The sequence below is a fragment of the Cricetulus griseus genome (genome assembly GCF_003668045.3).
Source record: "Cricetulus griseus strain 17A/GY chromosome 1 unlocalized genomic scaffold, alternate assembly CriGri-PICRH-1.0 chr1_0, whole genome shotgun sequence".
NCBI lineage: Eukaryota > Metazoa > Chordata > Mammalia > Rodentia > Cricetidae > Cricetulus > Cricetulus griseus.
In genome coordinates, this window is record NW_023276806.1 from 56,921,386 (window position 1) to 56,935,193 (window position 13,808).

Below are 13,808 nucleotides of genomic sequence, written 5' to 3' on the forward strand. Positions count from 1 at the left end.
TGAGCATGAGGCTCCAGACTGACAGTGCTCAGTTGGGGCAATGTCCCTGCTCTGGCCTTCGCTTTCCATTCCTTAGCCATTGTGTTGTATGGTTTGTTGGTTTCCTACAATGATAAAGGGGTTCCATTCCATGGTGAGGCCTTTTCCATTTTTTTTTTCTGGGAAAGGGACTATGGAAACTTGGGATGAGAGACTTTTGTTCATCTTTATATTTTTATAGATATATGAACCATCCTCTTATTAAGTAAGATGGATTACATCACCTCTAATGATGCCAGTGGAAGTGTGGGGTAGAGGGACTTGGGGAAGTCTTGTGGCTAAGGAAATACAGTGGAAAGGAAATCTAGTACATTAAATTGCAGAATGCTACATGTCGGAGCTGCCACATAGTTAATGACAAGGCAGGAGAGTTGTAACTTGTCAAACCTTGGCCTCTGGAAGGCTTTTCGGTGATCAAAATGCTTTTTGGATATAAGGGTACAGTTTAAAGGGGACATGTGACTATTAATCAAATTGAGCATAACACGAAGCATTGTACTCACCATTCGTACAGAAATGCATAAGTTCATGGATGGTAGCGAGTCTCTTAGTGCTGTTCCATGGAGGGGGTAGAGGGAACTGAAGGAATTCCCACAGGGGCAGTTTGGACTGCATCTCCTGCTCAATTTGAACTGGGTCAAAATTCTTTTGGTCCTTAAGAAGAGAGAGAGAGAGCAACATGACAGAAAACATTAAAGAGAACTGTCAAATGCCTTATGCATATGGAGAAGGCTAAACATGATAGCTCTACTCTCATTATCTGGAAACAGGGGACATTAGGGATAATTGAGGAAGACAAATGCAGTGTTTGGGATAAGGCTGAAAAAGCTAGTTCTCACTTTTCCAGAAGTTTCTGGAGCACAGAAACAACTGGTGACAAGCTGCCGAAATTTCTCATGGATTTATCTATGCTGTCTGAGATCCTTTGCGGGCCTCCACTAGTATTTCATAGCAGCAGACATTTAAAGGAAATGCCCATAATATTTTTCAAGATTCATTTTTATTGATGTGTATGTCTGTTTGTGGATGCTCTTGGAGGCCAGAAGAGACCCTGTGGAGCTGGAGTTAAACACAGTTCTGAGCAGCCTGACATGGGCTTTAGGAACTGAACCTGGGTCCTCTGGACCAGCATCAAGTATTCTTAACTGCTCAAGTACTTCTTCAGCACCTGACCTTAAAGTTTTAATGAAGATCTGATAGTGGTGATAGTCAAATTAGTGGTTAACTCAACCTCTGTGGTCAGGCAAGGGCTCTTTGCTGACATCTTTTTCCTTTAGCAACCCCTGTTTCCTGATGACCATGTGTCAGCAGGCAGCTATGCTCTATACCCCACAGTTCATTAGCATTGGTTAATAAGATCATCCAATGAGATTCCCCCCAACTAATGAATCATAAACACTTCTCTTCACATCAGCCAAGGGAGGGAGGTGGCCTCGCCATTACCTTTAGTGCATACTTCTTGTGGGAATGGGCGTCATGGTAGTTCAGTAGGAGAGGGCCTTTGGGCAATGCTTTGCTTTCACTTTCTCCTTCAGCTAGGAATATCTCTTGGAGATTCTATTTAAATTAAAATAATATCAATTTAGTGAGATAATGCATACTGTTTTTCAAAGTAAAAAACTTTGATTCACTCATGTTCTGACCTTCTTCTCCTTCTCAGATAGGCAGAGCGAAGGCAGGATGGACACAATGTGAGCTGCAATTCTGAAATCCAACCCATCTGCTCTGGGGCGTGGCTCCACCAAACTGGGGGGAATGAGGTCTTCTTCAGTTGCTACAACCTATTGAGGAAAAGCGGTTTGGAGAAAGTGGATTAATAGTCAGTTCTTTGCTGGTGCGTTCCTATTGCTCTTAGCAAGGAGGAGAAGGCAGGTCCATTGAAATATTGGTGGCAATGGCAATGCATCACTGATGACAACAATATAGTAGAAAACATTTGCAATCCATGCATTAGATATAATTTTAATACCTGCATGAAAATAGATAACACCAGCTAGAAGCAGAAAGCAATAAACTTTACAAAAGTAAAAGTTACAATACTGATTTTTAAAGTATTTATTCTTTCTCATAAGGCCCTGAAAACAGTATTCATAAAACTGGAATCAATATATACTTCAGCAGAGTACTTATTTACCACTTGCCAGGTACTGTGCAGCATCTGCACACATATTAATTCCCACGAGCCTCACTGCTACTACCTGGCATAGCTATCATTTTCTATTTGATATAGAATAAAACAAAGGTGAGTGTCTTAACTGTTTAATCCAATTCTATATGTTTTAACGTGAGGAACAGGGAGTCCAGGTTAAGTACTTTTGTTGTGGTGGTTTTCTTTCAAATATAGAAAAATGTATAATAATGAGATCAATAATAGATAATATTTACTTTAATATGGGTGAAGTAAGGTTGTTGTAGAATGATCTCTTTGTACCCTGTAAAGATTTGTCACTCAAATTGGTTTAATAAAACACTGATTGGCCAGTAGGTAGGCAGGGAGTATAGGCAGGGTGGTCAAACTAAGGATGATGGAAGGGTAAAGCATAGTGTGAGGAGCTGCGCACCAGATTCAGAGGGAGCAGGAGATGAATGTGCCATGCTAATAAAGGTACCACCATGTGACAGTGTAAATAAGGAACATGGGTTAATTTAAGTGTAAGAGTTTGCTAGTAATAAGCCTGAGCTATGGCCAAGCATTTATAAGTAATATAAACCTCTGAGTAATTATTTGAGATTGGTTGTGGGAAAAGAAAACTCTGCTTACACAAGTTCTAGAAGGATTAAATGTCTTGTTCAATTTTGCTTGGGTAGCAAGTAAAAGAAGTTGGGATATAACCAAACACCAAACATAGACATCTGATAAACAGTCTTCCTTTCACCTTTAAATATTAAAGTCATTGTTATAATTTTATACTCTTCTACAATGTTGACAAGCTTTGGCAGTTGTGACATTTTGGAAGATATAAGAGATTTTCTGAGGATCCACTCAGTGGGTTAGCAGCTCAGTATCTTATAGTTATTATTTGTGCTATGAAACACCAAGATCATTGATGACAAAGTCAAATTTAAACATTATCTATCCACAAATCTAGCTCTACAGAGAGTACTAGAAAAAAAAACTCCAACCCAAGGAGGGTAAATACACCCATGAAAACGTGAACAAAAGATAATCTCATACCAAGAAAATCCAAAGAAGAGAAACACACACACACACACACACACACACACACACACACACACACACACACACACACATAGTTACTACCACCACTACCAACAAAATAACAGGATTTGACAATCACTGGTCATTAATAATTCCCCAATAAAAACACATGGGCCAATAGAATGGATATGAAAACAGTATCCATCCCTCTGCTGCATATAAGAAACACACCTCAACATCAGAGATAGACATTACATCAGAATAAAGGATTGGAAAAAGATTTTTCAATCCAATGGACCTAAGAAGCAAGCTGGTACACCTATCCTAATATCTAACAAAATAGACTTCAAATCAAAATTAATCAAAAGATATGGAGAAGAACATTTCATACTCATTAAAGAAAAAAATCTATCAAGGTGAAATCTCAATTCTGAACACCTATGCCCCAAATGCAAGGGTACCTATATTTGTAAAAGAAACAATATTAAAGCTTAAATCACACATTAATAGTTGGAGGCTTCAGCACTTCACTCTCACCAATGGACAGGTCATCTAGACAGAAACTAAACAAAGAAATAATGGAACTAACAGATGTTCTTTTTTTTCAAACTTTTTTATTTGAATTAGAAACAGGATTGTTTTACATGACAATCCCAGTTCCCTTCTCCCAGTCGTCCTCCTCTACCCCCCCCAAATAAAATCTTATCTGTCACATATCTTTTCTGCTCCCTGGGGATGGTGAGGCCTTCCACAGGGTGTCATCAGAGTCTATCATATCCTTTGGGATATGTCCTAGGCCCACCCCCACGTGTCTTGGCTCAGGGAGTATTCCTCTATATGGAATGGGCTCTCAAAATCCACACCTATGCTAGGGATAAATACTGGGCTTCTACAGGAGGTCCCAGAGATTTCTGAGGTTTCCTCACAGAAACCCATGTTCCTGGGGTCTGGATCAGTCCCATGCTGGTATTCCAGCTATCAGACTGGGGAGCAAGAGTTCCAGATGTTCAGTTCAGCTGTTTCTGTGGGTTTCACCAGCCTGGTCTGGACCTCTGTGCTCTTCACTGGTCCTTCTCTGCATTTGGGTTCCAGTTCAGTTTGGTGATTAGTTATGGGTGTCTGCTTCTACTTCCACCAGCTGCTGGATGAAGGCTATAGGATGGCATATAAGTCAGTCATCATTCTCATAATGAGGGGAGGGCATTTAAGGTAGCCTCTCCTCCGTTGCTGAGACAGTTAGCTGGTGTCATCTTTGTAGATCTCCAGACATTTCCCTAGTGCCTGATTTCTCTGTAAACCAAAAATGTCTCTGTCTATTATGATACCTCTATTCTTGTTATCATGTATTCTTTCCCTGACTTATACTTTCTGCTCCCTCATGTCCTCGGCATCCCTCTTCTTCTCCCCTTCTCATTCTCCTAGCTCCCTCCTCCCTCTTTCCATGCTCCCAATTTGCTCAGCAGATCTTGAACCTCTCCCCTTCTCCAGGGGACCATGTATGTCTCTCTTAGGGACCTCCTTGTTTATTAGCTTCTTTGGCAGTGTGGATTATAGGCTGGTAATCCTTACTCTATGTCTAAAATCTGCATATGAGTGAGTACATACCATGTTTGTCTTTTTGCGATTGGGTTACCTCGCTCAGAATGGTTTCTTCTAGATCCATCCATTTTTCTGCAAATTTCAAGATTCCATTGTTTTTTTTTTTTCAGAGGAACTAACAGATGTTATGACTCAAATGGAACCAGCAGATATCTATTGAATATTTTACCCAAACATCTCTTGGAACTTTCTCCAAAACTGTCCATATACTCAGTCACAAACCAAGTCTCAGCATATACAAGAAAACTGAAATAACCTCCAGTTTCTTATGAGACTGCCATGGATTAAAGCTGGATTTCAACAACAACAGAAACAACAGTCTACAAACTCATGGAAACTGACCAACTCTACTGAATTACCACTAGTTCAAGGAAGAAACAACAAAGAAATTCAAAACTTCCTAGAATTCAAGGAAAATGAATGACCAACATATCCAAACTTATGAAATGCAATGAAAATGGTGCTAAGAGGAGATGGAAAGATCTCCCATTCTAATGGATCAGTAGGATAGACATAGTAAAAATGGCTACCTTATCAAAAGCAATCTACAAATTCAATGCAATCCTCATCAAAATTCCAACATGGTTCTTCACAGACCTTGAAAGGACAGTATTTAACTTCATATGAAAAAACAAAAAATCCAGAATAGCTAAAACAATCCTGTACAATAAAAGAACTTCTAGAGGTATCACAATCCCTGATTTCAAGCTGTGTTGCAGAGTTGTAGTAATAAAACACACTTGGTATTATTGTAAAAACAGACAGGTTGATCAGAGCAATTTAATTGAAGACCCAGAAGTAAAACCACCCACCTATGGACAATTGATTTTTGACAAAGAAGCCAAAATTTTACAATGGGAAAAAAAGCATCTTCAACAAATGGTGCTGGTCTAACTGGATGTTAGCATGTAGAAGAATGCAATCAGATTCATATCTATCACCCTGAAAAAACTCAAGTCCAAGTCAATCAAAGACCTCAACATAAAACTAGACAAATTGAACCTGATAGAAGAGAAAGTGGGGAATAGCCTTGAACTCATTGGTGCAGAAGACAACTTCTGGAACAGAACACCTATAGCACAGTTGCTAAGGTCATTAATTAATATATGGGACTTCATTAAACTGAAAATCTTCTGTGAGGCAAAGGGTACAGTCCAAAGGAAAAACAGCAGCTAACAGAATGGGAAAAGATCTTCAACAACTTCACTTATAGGTGGATATCAGTGGTAAAGTATAGGATAATCATGCTACAATCTACAGACCCAGAGAAGCTAGGTAACAAGGAGTGCTGGGGGACACATTAATCTCACCATGAAGGGAAAACAGAATAGACATTGCCAGAGGGTGAGGGGTATGGAAGAGGGGGTGAGGATGGGAACAGGACCAGGTTGGGGGAAGATGGAGGGAGAGCATGGGGAGAGACAGCCATATTAGGAATTGAATATGCTGAAAACAGCTGATGCAGCCTAAGAAATATAAGCCCCAAATAAAAGAGTGAAAAATAAATGAGGATTTTACTGGAAAGGAAGTACACATCACCCAAAACCAATGGAGAAATAACAAAATAGAAAGTAAAAAGGAGTTGGTCAACAAAATGTGATGTTTCTTTGCAAAGACTAACATGATGACTATGGTTGAAGTGACTACCATAAAGAACTGACCCCCTACTGGAAAACCAAATAAACATTTATAAGACAAATACTAGCAATTAAAACGGATTTCAAATGTGGGGGAAAACCCCATTATGATAAATTTATGATTAAATTTTAAAGTACAAATGTTTTAAAGACAGCCTCGGAAAGATGCCTCAGCAGTAAAGTATGCTCACGGCTCTTGCAGAGAACCCTGGTTTGGTCCCCAGCTCCCATGTCAAGCGGCTGTCAGAACTTGTAACTGCAGTTCCAAAGGATAGAACTCTCTCTTCTGGCCTCCACTGGTCCTGCACATATGTGGTGTACATTTATACGTGAATTCATTCACACACACTCATAAATTAAAAAACAAATGTTTGAAGATTAAAAGCCACTAACCAGGTTAGCCTCCTGTCTAGATTCTCTCCCTCTTTTATTAAAATAACCCCTACTGTCTAACTTTACTTTCTGTTGCTGTAATGAAACACTGACCAAACGCGACTTGGAGAGGATTCCTTGGGTGTTCAGGTCACAGTCTATCATAGAGGGAAGACAACACAGGAACTCAAGTCAGGTATCTGGAGGCAGGAACTGAAGCAGAGACCTGAAGCTTACTGGCTTGCTTCTCATGGCTTCTTAGTCTACTTTCTTATACAGCCCAGGACCACCTGCCCAGGTGTGGCACTTTTCCCAGTGGGCTGGGCCTTCCGACATTAATCAAGAAAATTCTCTGCATTCATGCCCATGGCCAATTTTTGGGAGGCAACTTCTTAATTCAGGGTCCCTCTTCCCAGGTGACTCTAGTGTGTGCCAAGGTGACAAATATTAGTTAGAATACTGACATAAAGATAGTTTTATGTATATATTCTATCCAGACTTTGGGAAATATTAAATGAACAACTGAGCACAGCAAGAGAGAGGACTGAAGTAGGTGATGGAAACAAACTTTAGTTTTATCTGAAGTATTGTGACTTAATAAGTGGGAATGCATCCAGGTATTCTGGGTAAAATAACAAAATCATACCCGGGGGCGGGGGGAATGGTGTTCTCAGCATGCTCATATATGACTCCTGTAATTTTGTGTTGATCTTAGAAAAAGAATCTCTTTGGTTGGAAGCTGTTTGCTATTATTTTAAAGTGTGTGTGTGTGTGTGTGTGTGTGTGTGTGTGTGTGTGTGTGTGTGTGTGTGTGTCTGTCTGTCTGTCTGTCTGTCTGTAATAAGATTTGGAAATGAAGAGAGATAATTTAGTCAAGGTTGCTGTTGGGGGTTGGGAGAAGTTCCAGCATCCACCCACCTGTTCCAGCATACAGTGGAGTATCAGGGGCACGGAAATGAATTCTTCTGGAATTGGATTCAGCAGGTCATTGTAGTACCGCATGTCTACATCAGTTGTGATGATGAAAGCCACTGTAAAAGGCAGGAAAGGACATTGCCCAGTTAACATGTATTCTCTACTTCTCCCTGTGATTCTGTGGACAAATTCAAACTGTGGCCAGGCACTGATCGAGGTAGAAACGGTAGGTGGAGGGGCTGCTGGCAGCAGTGTAGAAGGGAGGGAGGGCAGTGCTCCAGCCACAGGAGGTGGCACCTCAGCAGCAGAGGTAACACTTGCCTGGTGGAGCTTGTGGCTCTTCATACTGTGGTTTCTTCTTTCCAGGGGCTGGAGCAGTTGGAGGTGGAGGCTGAGAAAAATAAAATGAAAAGAAGCGATTTCATCAAATGTGTTTTTATATTACAGATCCACCATCAGGATCCTAAGAAATAAGCAAGTAAAAAATCTAATCAGACACCTTATACCCCCCTGGTCTTGGTTTAAGTCATAATACATACATACATACATACATACATACATACATACATACATACACACACACACACACACACACACACACACACACACACACACACACACACACACATATATATATATATATATATATATATAGTCTTGGAGCATCTTGTCTCCTCTTGTTCAGAATAGTATTGAGCACCATTTCCCAACAGATTTTCCACCAGGCCATTCATGCTGAGCTTTCATCCTATATCTAACTCTGGCTCCCTTCTCTCAGCCCTTCTGTTCTCCAACTCAGGGGCTGTCTTAGCAAAGGTTTCTGTGGCTATTATAAAGCACCATGACCATAAGCAACTTGAGGGTGGGGGGATTACTTTCCTCTTACATTCTCAGGTCACATGGTCCAACACTGAGAGAAGACAGGGCAGGAACTAAAGCAGACATCGTGGAGGGACACAGCTCACTGGCTTACCCAGTTTGCTTTTCTATGTGCCTTGGTACCATCCAGGAATGGCATTGCCCAAAGTGGGCTGGGCCCTTAAGTAAACATCAGTCATTAATGAAGAAAATGCCTGTAGACTTGCCTATAGGCCAATTTAAAAGAGGCATTTTCTCAATTGGAATTCCCTCTTCCCAGATGGACATAGCTTGTTCTTGGTTGTCCTCTCCAAAAGAAATCTAAATAGGGCATTTGACCCCTTGTTACCTTGACATACTAATACAACACTATCAAATAATAACCTTTCCTATTTTTGCTTACTCCAAGAGCTCACATTAATAACACTATCACAACACAAAACATTTAAACTTTTAAAAGTTCCACAGTTTTTTTAAAAAAAGTTCTAAGACATTGAAGGTTTAGTTTCTCTAAAAATTCAGTGATTTTCAACTGCAGGGTCCTATAAAATCAAAAACAAGTTCAAAGCTTTTTTTGTTCCAAAAGGGAAAAATAAAGGCCTAGCCACTACTAAGTCAAAGTAAAACCAGACTTTATTAATGCCAAAAGTTCAATGCTTGGTGTCTGGGATCCAAAGGGCCTGGGTATCTCCAAAGGTCTAGTGAGCAGTGCTCCTCCATGGCTTCCATTTCATTTCCTGCCCTGAGTCCCTTGCCCTGATTCCCGCAGTGAGAGAGTGTGACCTGAGAGTTCTAAGATAAAACAAACACTTCTTCCCCAATCTACTTTTGGTCACAATGTTTTGTAACAGCAATAGAAACGCTAATGAAGACAGTTAAAATCATTTTTGTCCTATCTACTGCTCTCATCCTTCTCACACCATGTTGGAACTGCCGGCATTGCACTCCCCTTCAAAAGTTCACTTTAGGAAAGGTGGCAGGAAACGAGTCCTGTTATGTGGCCAGGATCTTGCTGAGTTCAAACACTGCATACACTGGGATTATTTTGGCAACATTTCCCTTGCTCTACATGCTGGTCATTGTACCCTGAGATGACAGGTGGTTCTTTTATGCTTTCTCATATATCAAGCAGCTGAGGAGTGTGTTAGGGTTTCTATTGCTGCAATAAACACCATGCCAAAATGTAAATTGGAGAGGAAAGGGTTCATTTGGCTTATGCTTCCACATTGTAGTTCATCACTGAAGGAAGTCAGGACAAGAACTCAAAACAAGGCAGGAACTTGAAGGCAGGAGTTGATGCAGAGGCCATGGAGGGGTGCTGCTTGCTGGCTTGCTCCTCATAGCTTGCTCAGCCTGCTATCTTATAGAACCCAGGACCACCAGCCCAGCGATGGTACCACCCACAATGGGCTGGGCTCTCTACCATCAACCACTAACAAAGTGTTATACAGGCTTGCCTATAGCTGAACCTTTTGGAGGCATTTTCTCAATTGAGGTTCTCTCCTTTCAGATGACTCTAGCCTGTGTCAAGTTGACATAAAACCAGCCACTATAAGGAGCTTCATAACGATATCAACACAAGGCTCTTAATATTCCCACCCTCACACCTCAACATAGCAAGCAGTAGTATGCTGATACAGGTCTTTATGATAACTTTTTCTTCATATGTTTTATGAGTATAAAAGTCAAGTCACTTATTACATCCCTAGCTTACTACAGATACTAGAGCTCATGCCCACCTCTGGAATCGGCATTGCTTCCAACATGGTTTTCTCGCTAACCACTTGTGGGACATTAATGAGATGCATGCTTTCCAGATAGTGCTGGTGCTGCCTCTTCCAGTCCAGGCTGTCGTACATCAAACAGGCAACGTTTTCAAAAATCTCGGTGCCCAAGTCAAGCTAGCAGTGAGAGAAGCAGTGACAACTCATCAATGGTTTCATACTCTCAGAATGTTTGTAACTTTCTAGAAAAACCCCAAACACCCAAACACTGGATTCTAGCACTGCTAATGGAAGTCTTCATACATAAGCTCTTCAAGCCCCTTTTGTGCACCATAAAGTTTCTGACACGGCTTAATACTGTTAGAGGCTGACTGATGTCTCAGTGCAGTGGAAGGGGACCTCTTCACTAGTTTTCTATAGTGTGATCCATATGCTTGGTGTCTGGAATCACAAAGCATGTAAGATGATTTTGACACCTTTGCCTGAAGACAAACAGCTGGTGATTCCTTGCCTTCCTATGCAAGAACTGAAATGAGCATACTGGATTCCCTTGCTTGGCTTTGTGTATCATCTGAGTACGACGCAGTCTGTGTGTGATCAAGTTTCTCTCTTCCCTCCCTTCTTCCTTTCCACTGAGCTGGCTTTTACCTGAAGTCCTGTTAGCAAGAAGCTTAAAAAAAAATCCAAATTATTGCTGCTGTGGTATTCAAAGATTTTATGAGTTGGCAAGCCAATTATAGATCTGCTACGGTTATTACTTAAGCTTTCATTTCCTGGAGTAGGAAATTTCTGGGATGGCTGTGTCTGTCTGTTTGGAAGCAGAGAAGCATTAAGTATGCTGATCCTACATCTGAGTTGAAGAGGTAAGGTAAAATGGGAAGCCGCTGTGGGGCCAGTGACTCATAGGCTGGCAGACAGTCAGGGAGATGCTTGGATCTGTCCGTCATAGCACATTGGACTGTTCTTTCACATACTCACATGAGGACTGATGAGTTTCCAGCTAAAGTTCAACCAGGCATCCTGTGACTATCCAAATGCTGGCACAGAAAGACAGTTTTCATTTTTATTGCCAAAGGAAATACAGTAACATTTCTGCCCAACGATCCATTAGCACAACCTATGTAAGTCACTTTAAAATTCATTGTTAAATGGTATGCTAAAGTCTGGCAATTTTTTCAGCATGCTGGGGTTATCTTGAGATGCTTCAGATGTCTGACATGAGCTCTTAGCTCATCTTGATTGGTGTTTACTTGATGTAAAGTTTTCATTACCTTAGTTCAGTGAGTACACCTGCTTATTTGAGCCAAAGGATGCAAACGCTTTCCTCCAGGCAGGGAGGAGGAAAGACTCCATGCTGGCTCCTAAAGCAGATACGCAGTCATTAACAACTCACAGAAAAAAGTGTACCTTCATTGACCTAGCCTGCTTCTGTGAAGCAGCCTTATCGCTTGGATGTGTATTAAGTTATCCTTAGTTTAAAATGGACCTTGGCCTTCATTATCAAACCTGATGGCCTCTCTCCCAGAATTCAATTTTATTGCTGAGTCACTTTTGAGGTAGACCTTCCCCATCATCTTCAGTGATGGATCTTTCACTCATGGAGACATTTCTAAGCTGGGGCTATTGCAGATGGGTACCAACCAAGGCTGGCATGAAGAAGATGCTCAACAATTATTGCAAATAGACTGATGGAAGAGCAGAGGGACCAGCTGGGCAACACAGTCGATGGTTCTTTGGAAGAGCTGAATGTTTTCCAGGCCCAATTGGATACACTGAACATTAATCTAGTTCTGAATATAGGAATGTTCTACTGTAACTAGCATTTAAATATTTTATTTCAACATAAAACAGTTTTTCTGAAGTTAAATTATCATGTCAATGTTCTACTCTGTATTTGCTAAGATAATAAGGATAGCTAGCCATGGTTCCTTTCTTTAAAGTGGAATGGATGTGTAGTTAAGCTAGCATCTTTCCATGCCATGTTCCGAAGTGCTAGAAGGATCCCCTTTGAGAGTATACAGAGCTTCTGAATGGCACCTGTGTACCAGAGCTACTCTCCAGAAGCCATGTTGGAGCAGTGTTCTTACCACTGGCCACCACAAACCACCACCCAGAGTTTCATTGAAAGTTGATCCTGGTTTCAAGACATTTCCACAAAAACCTTTCCTATCTCTCTGCTGCTCACAGACATGTAGCAATCGAGTTGACACATTTCCACCATTTATAAGACAAGTCCCATCAACCCAAGTAATGATCTCAATTCAGTGACTTTAACCAAAGGATGGCTGGGAGCGTAACACTTAGCAAACAGAAAAGTCCCTGTATAAGCCTTGCTACATTTTGTAACAAAAATAAATAACTTGAAAATAAATAAAATGCAATGATCTGTCTTCTAGTGGACAGGAAGCTGTGGAGATGGGGGTAAGAAGCAGGATGCTGTGAGTGATTCTAAGTCTTCTGAAGTTGTGATCACAGCATGGTGCTCACCTGATGACGCAATGGTGTTCTTTGTTTGGCACATAGGACTTTTTGTCTTCTACCATCATATTCCTGGAGGTCAAAGTAGACCCTCCGAAAAGCACACTCACTTATGAAGATACAACAGGTACTTGGTTTGAGGATGTGTTAGCATCCTCCTGGGAATTATGCTTCAGAAATTGCATGATGGGATTTCCTATGCCATCCTGAACAAAAATATATGCAAGTGCTTTCTCTTTGTGTATGTGTGAGTATGCACGTATGCATGTGCACACATTCATGTTTGCATATGGGTTCATATGTACACATATGCAAGTTGGGAGGCCAGAGGTTGACCCTGGGTGTCTTCCTCAAGTGATTTTCACCTTGGTTTTTGACATGGGGTCTTTCACTAGACAGCAGGAAGGAGAAAGGCAAGGCAGGAAGTCTGAGTACAGCAGAACAGAGGAAGGTCTGGAGTAGGTGGTGTTATTAACACTGGCTGTGTCTCCAGCCAGCCTGCATACAGCTTCACTGCCACTCCCAGCACAAGGCTAACACTACTTTTTGATATTTTGTGTATCATCTGAGTACGATGCAGTCTCTGTGTGATCAAGTTTCTGTCTTTCCTCCCTTCTTCCTTTCCACTGAGCTGGCTTTTACCTGAAGTCCTGTTAGCAAGAAGCTTTTGAGATTATAACTAATTACAACATTTTTCCTTCCCTTTCCTCCCTCTGAATGCTCCCATATAACTCTCTCCATTCTTCTTTAAATTCATGGCCTCTTTTACCATCAATTATTAATTGTATGCATATACATGTTCATACGTACATATATAAAACCTGTTCCACCCATGTAATGTTACTTGTATGTACATTTTCAGAACTGACCATTTGGCACCAGAAAAATCACTGTGCTCTTCCCTGGGGAAGGCCACTTCTTCAAGTTCAGCATTCTTCAGTTGCCTATGGGCTTTTCCTTGTCCAATTGGGCATGTTCATTGGTATCTATCTTGTGCAGCTCACATTTGGGCAGTCATTTTGGTGA

At 41.0% G+C, this 13,808-nt stretch overlaps 1 protein-coding gene across 1 annotated transcript in view; it reads right to left on the reverse strand.

Annotated features, from left to right (window-relative positions):
• The window catches only part of Spag17 (sperm associated antigen 17), a 213,136-nt gene that overhangs the window by 97,855 nt on the left and 101,473 nt on the right, over window positions 1–13,808 (reverse strand). The window contains exons 8-13 of the mRNA XM_035451312.1: window positions 10,320–10,481; window positions 8,046–8,113; window positions 7,726–7,843; window positions 1,683–1,820; window positions 1,483–1,596; window positions 543–693 (exon numbers count right to left, since the gene is read on the reverse strand). Of these exons, the coding sequence (XP_035307203.1) occupies window positions 543–693; window positions 1,483–1,596; window positions 1,683–1,820; window positions 7,726–7,843; window positions 8,046–8,113; window positions 10,320–10,481 (751 nt within the window). The remainder of the gene's footprint in view (window positions 1–542; window positions 694–1,482; window positions 1,597–1,682; window positions 1,821–7,725; window positions 7,844–8,045; window positions 8,114–10,319; window positions 10,482–13,808) is intronic.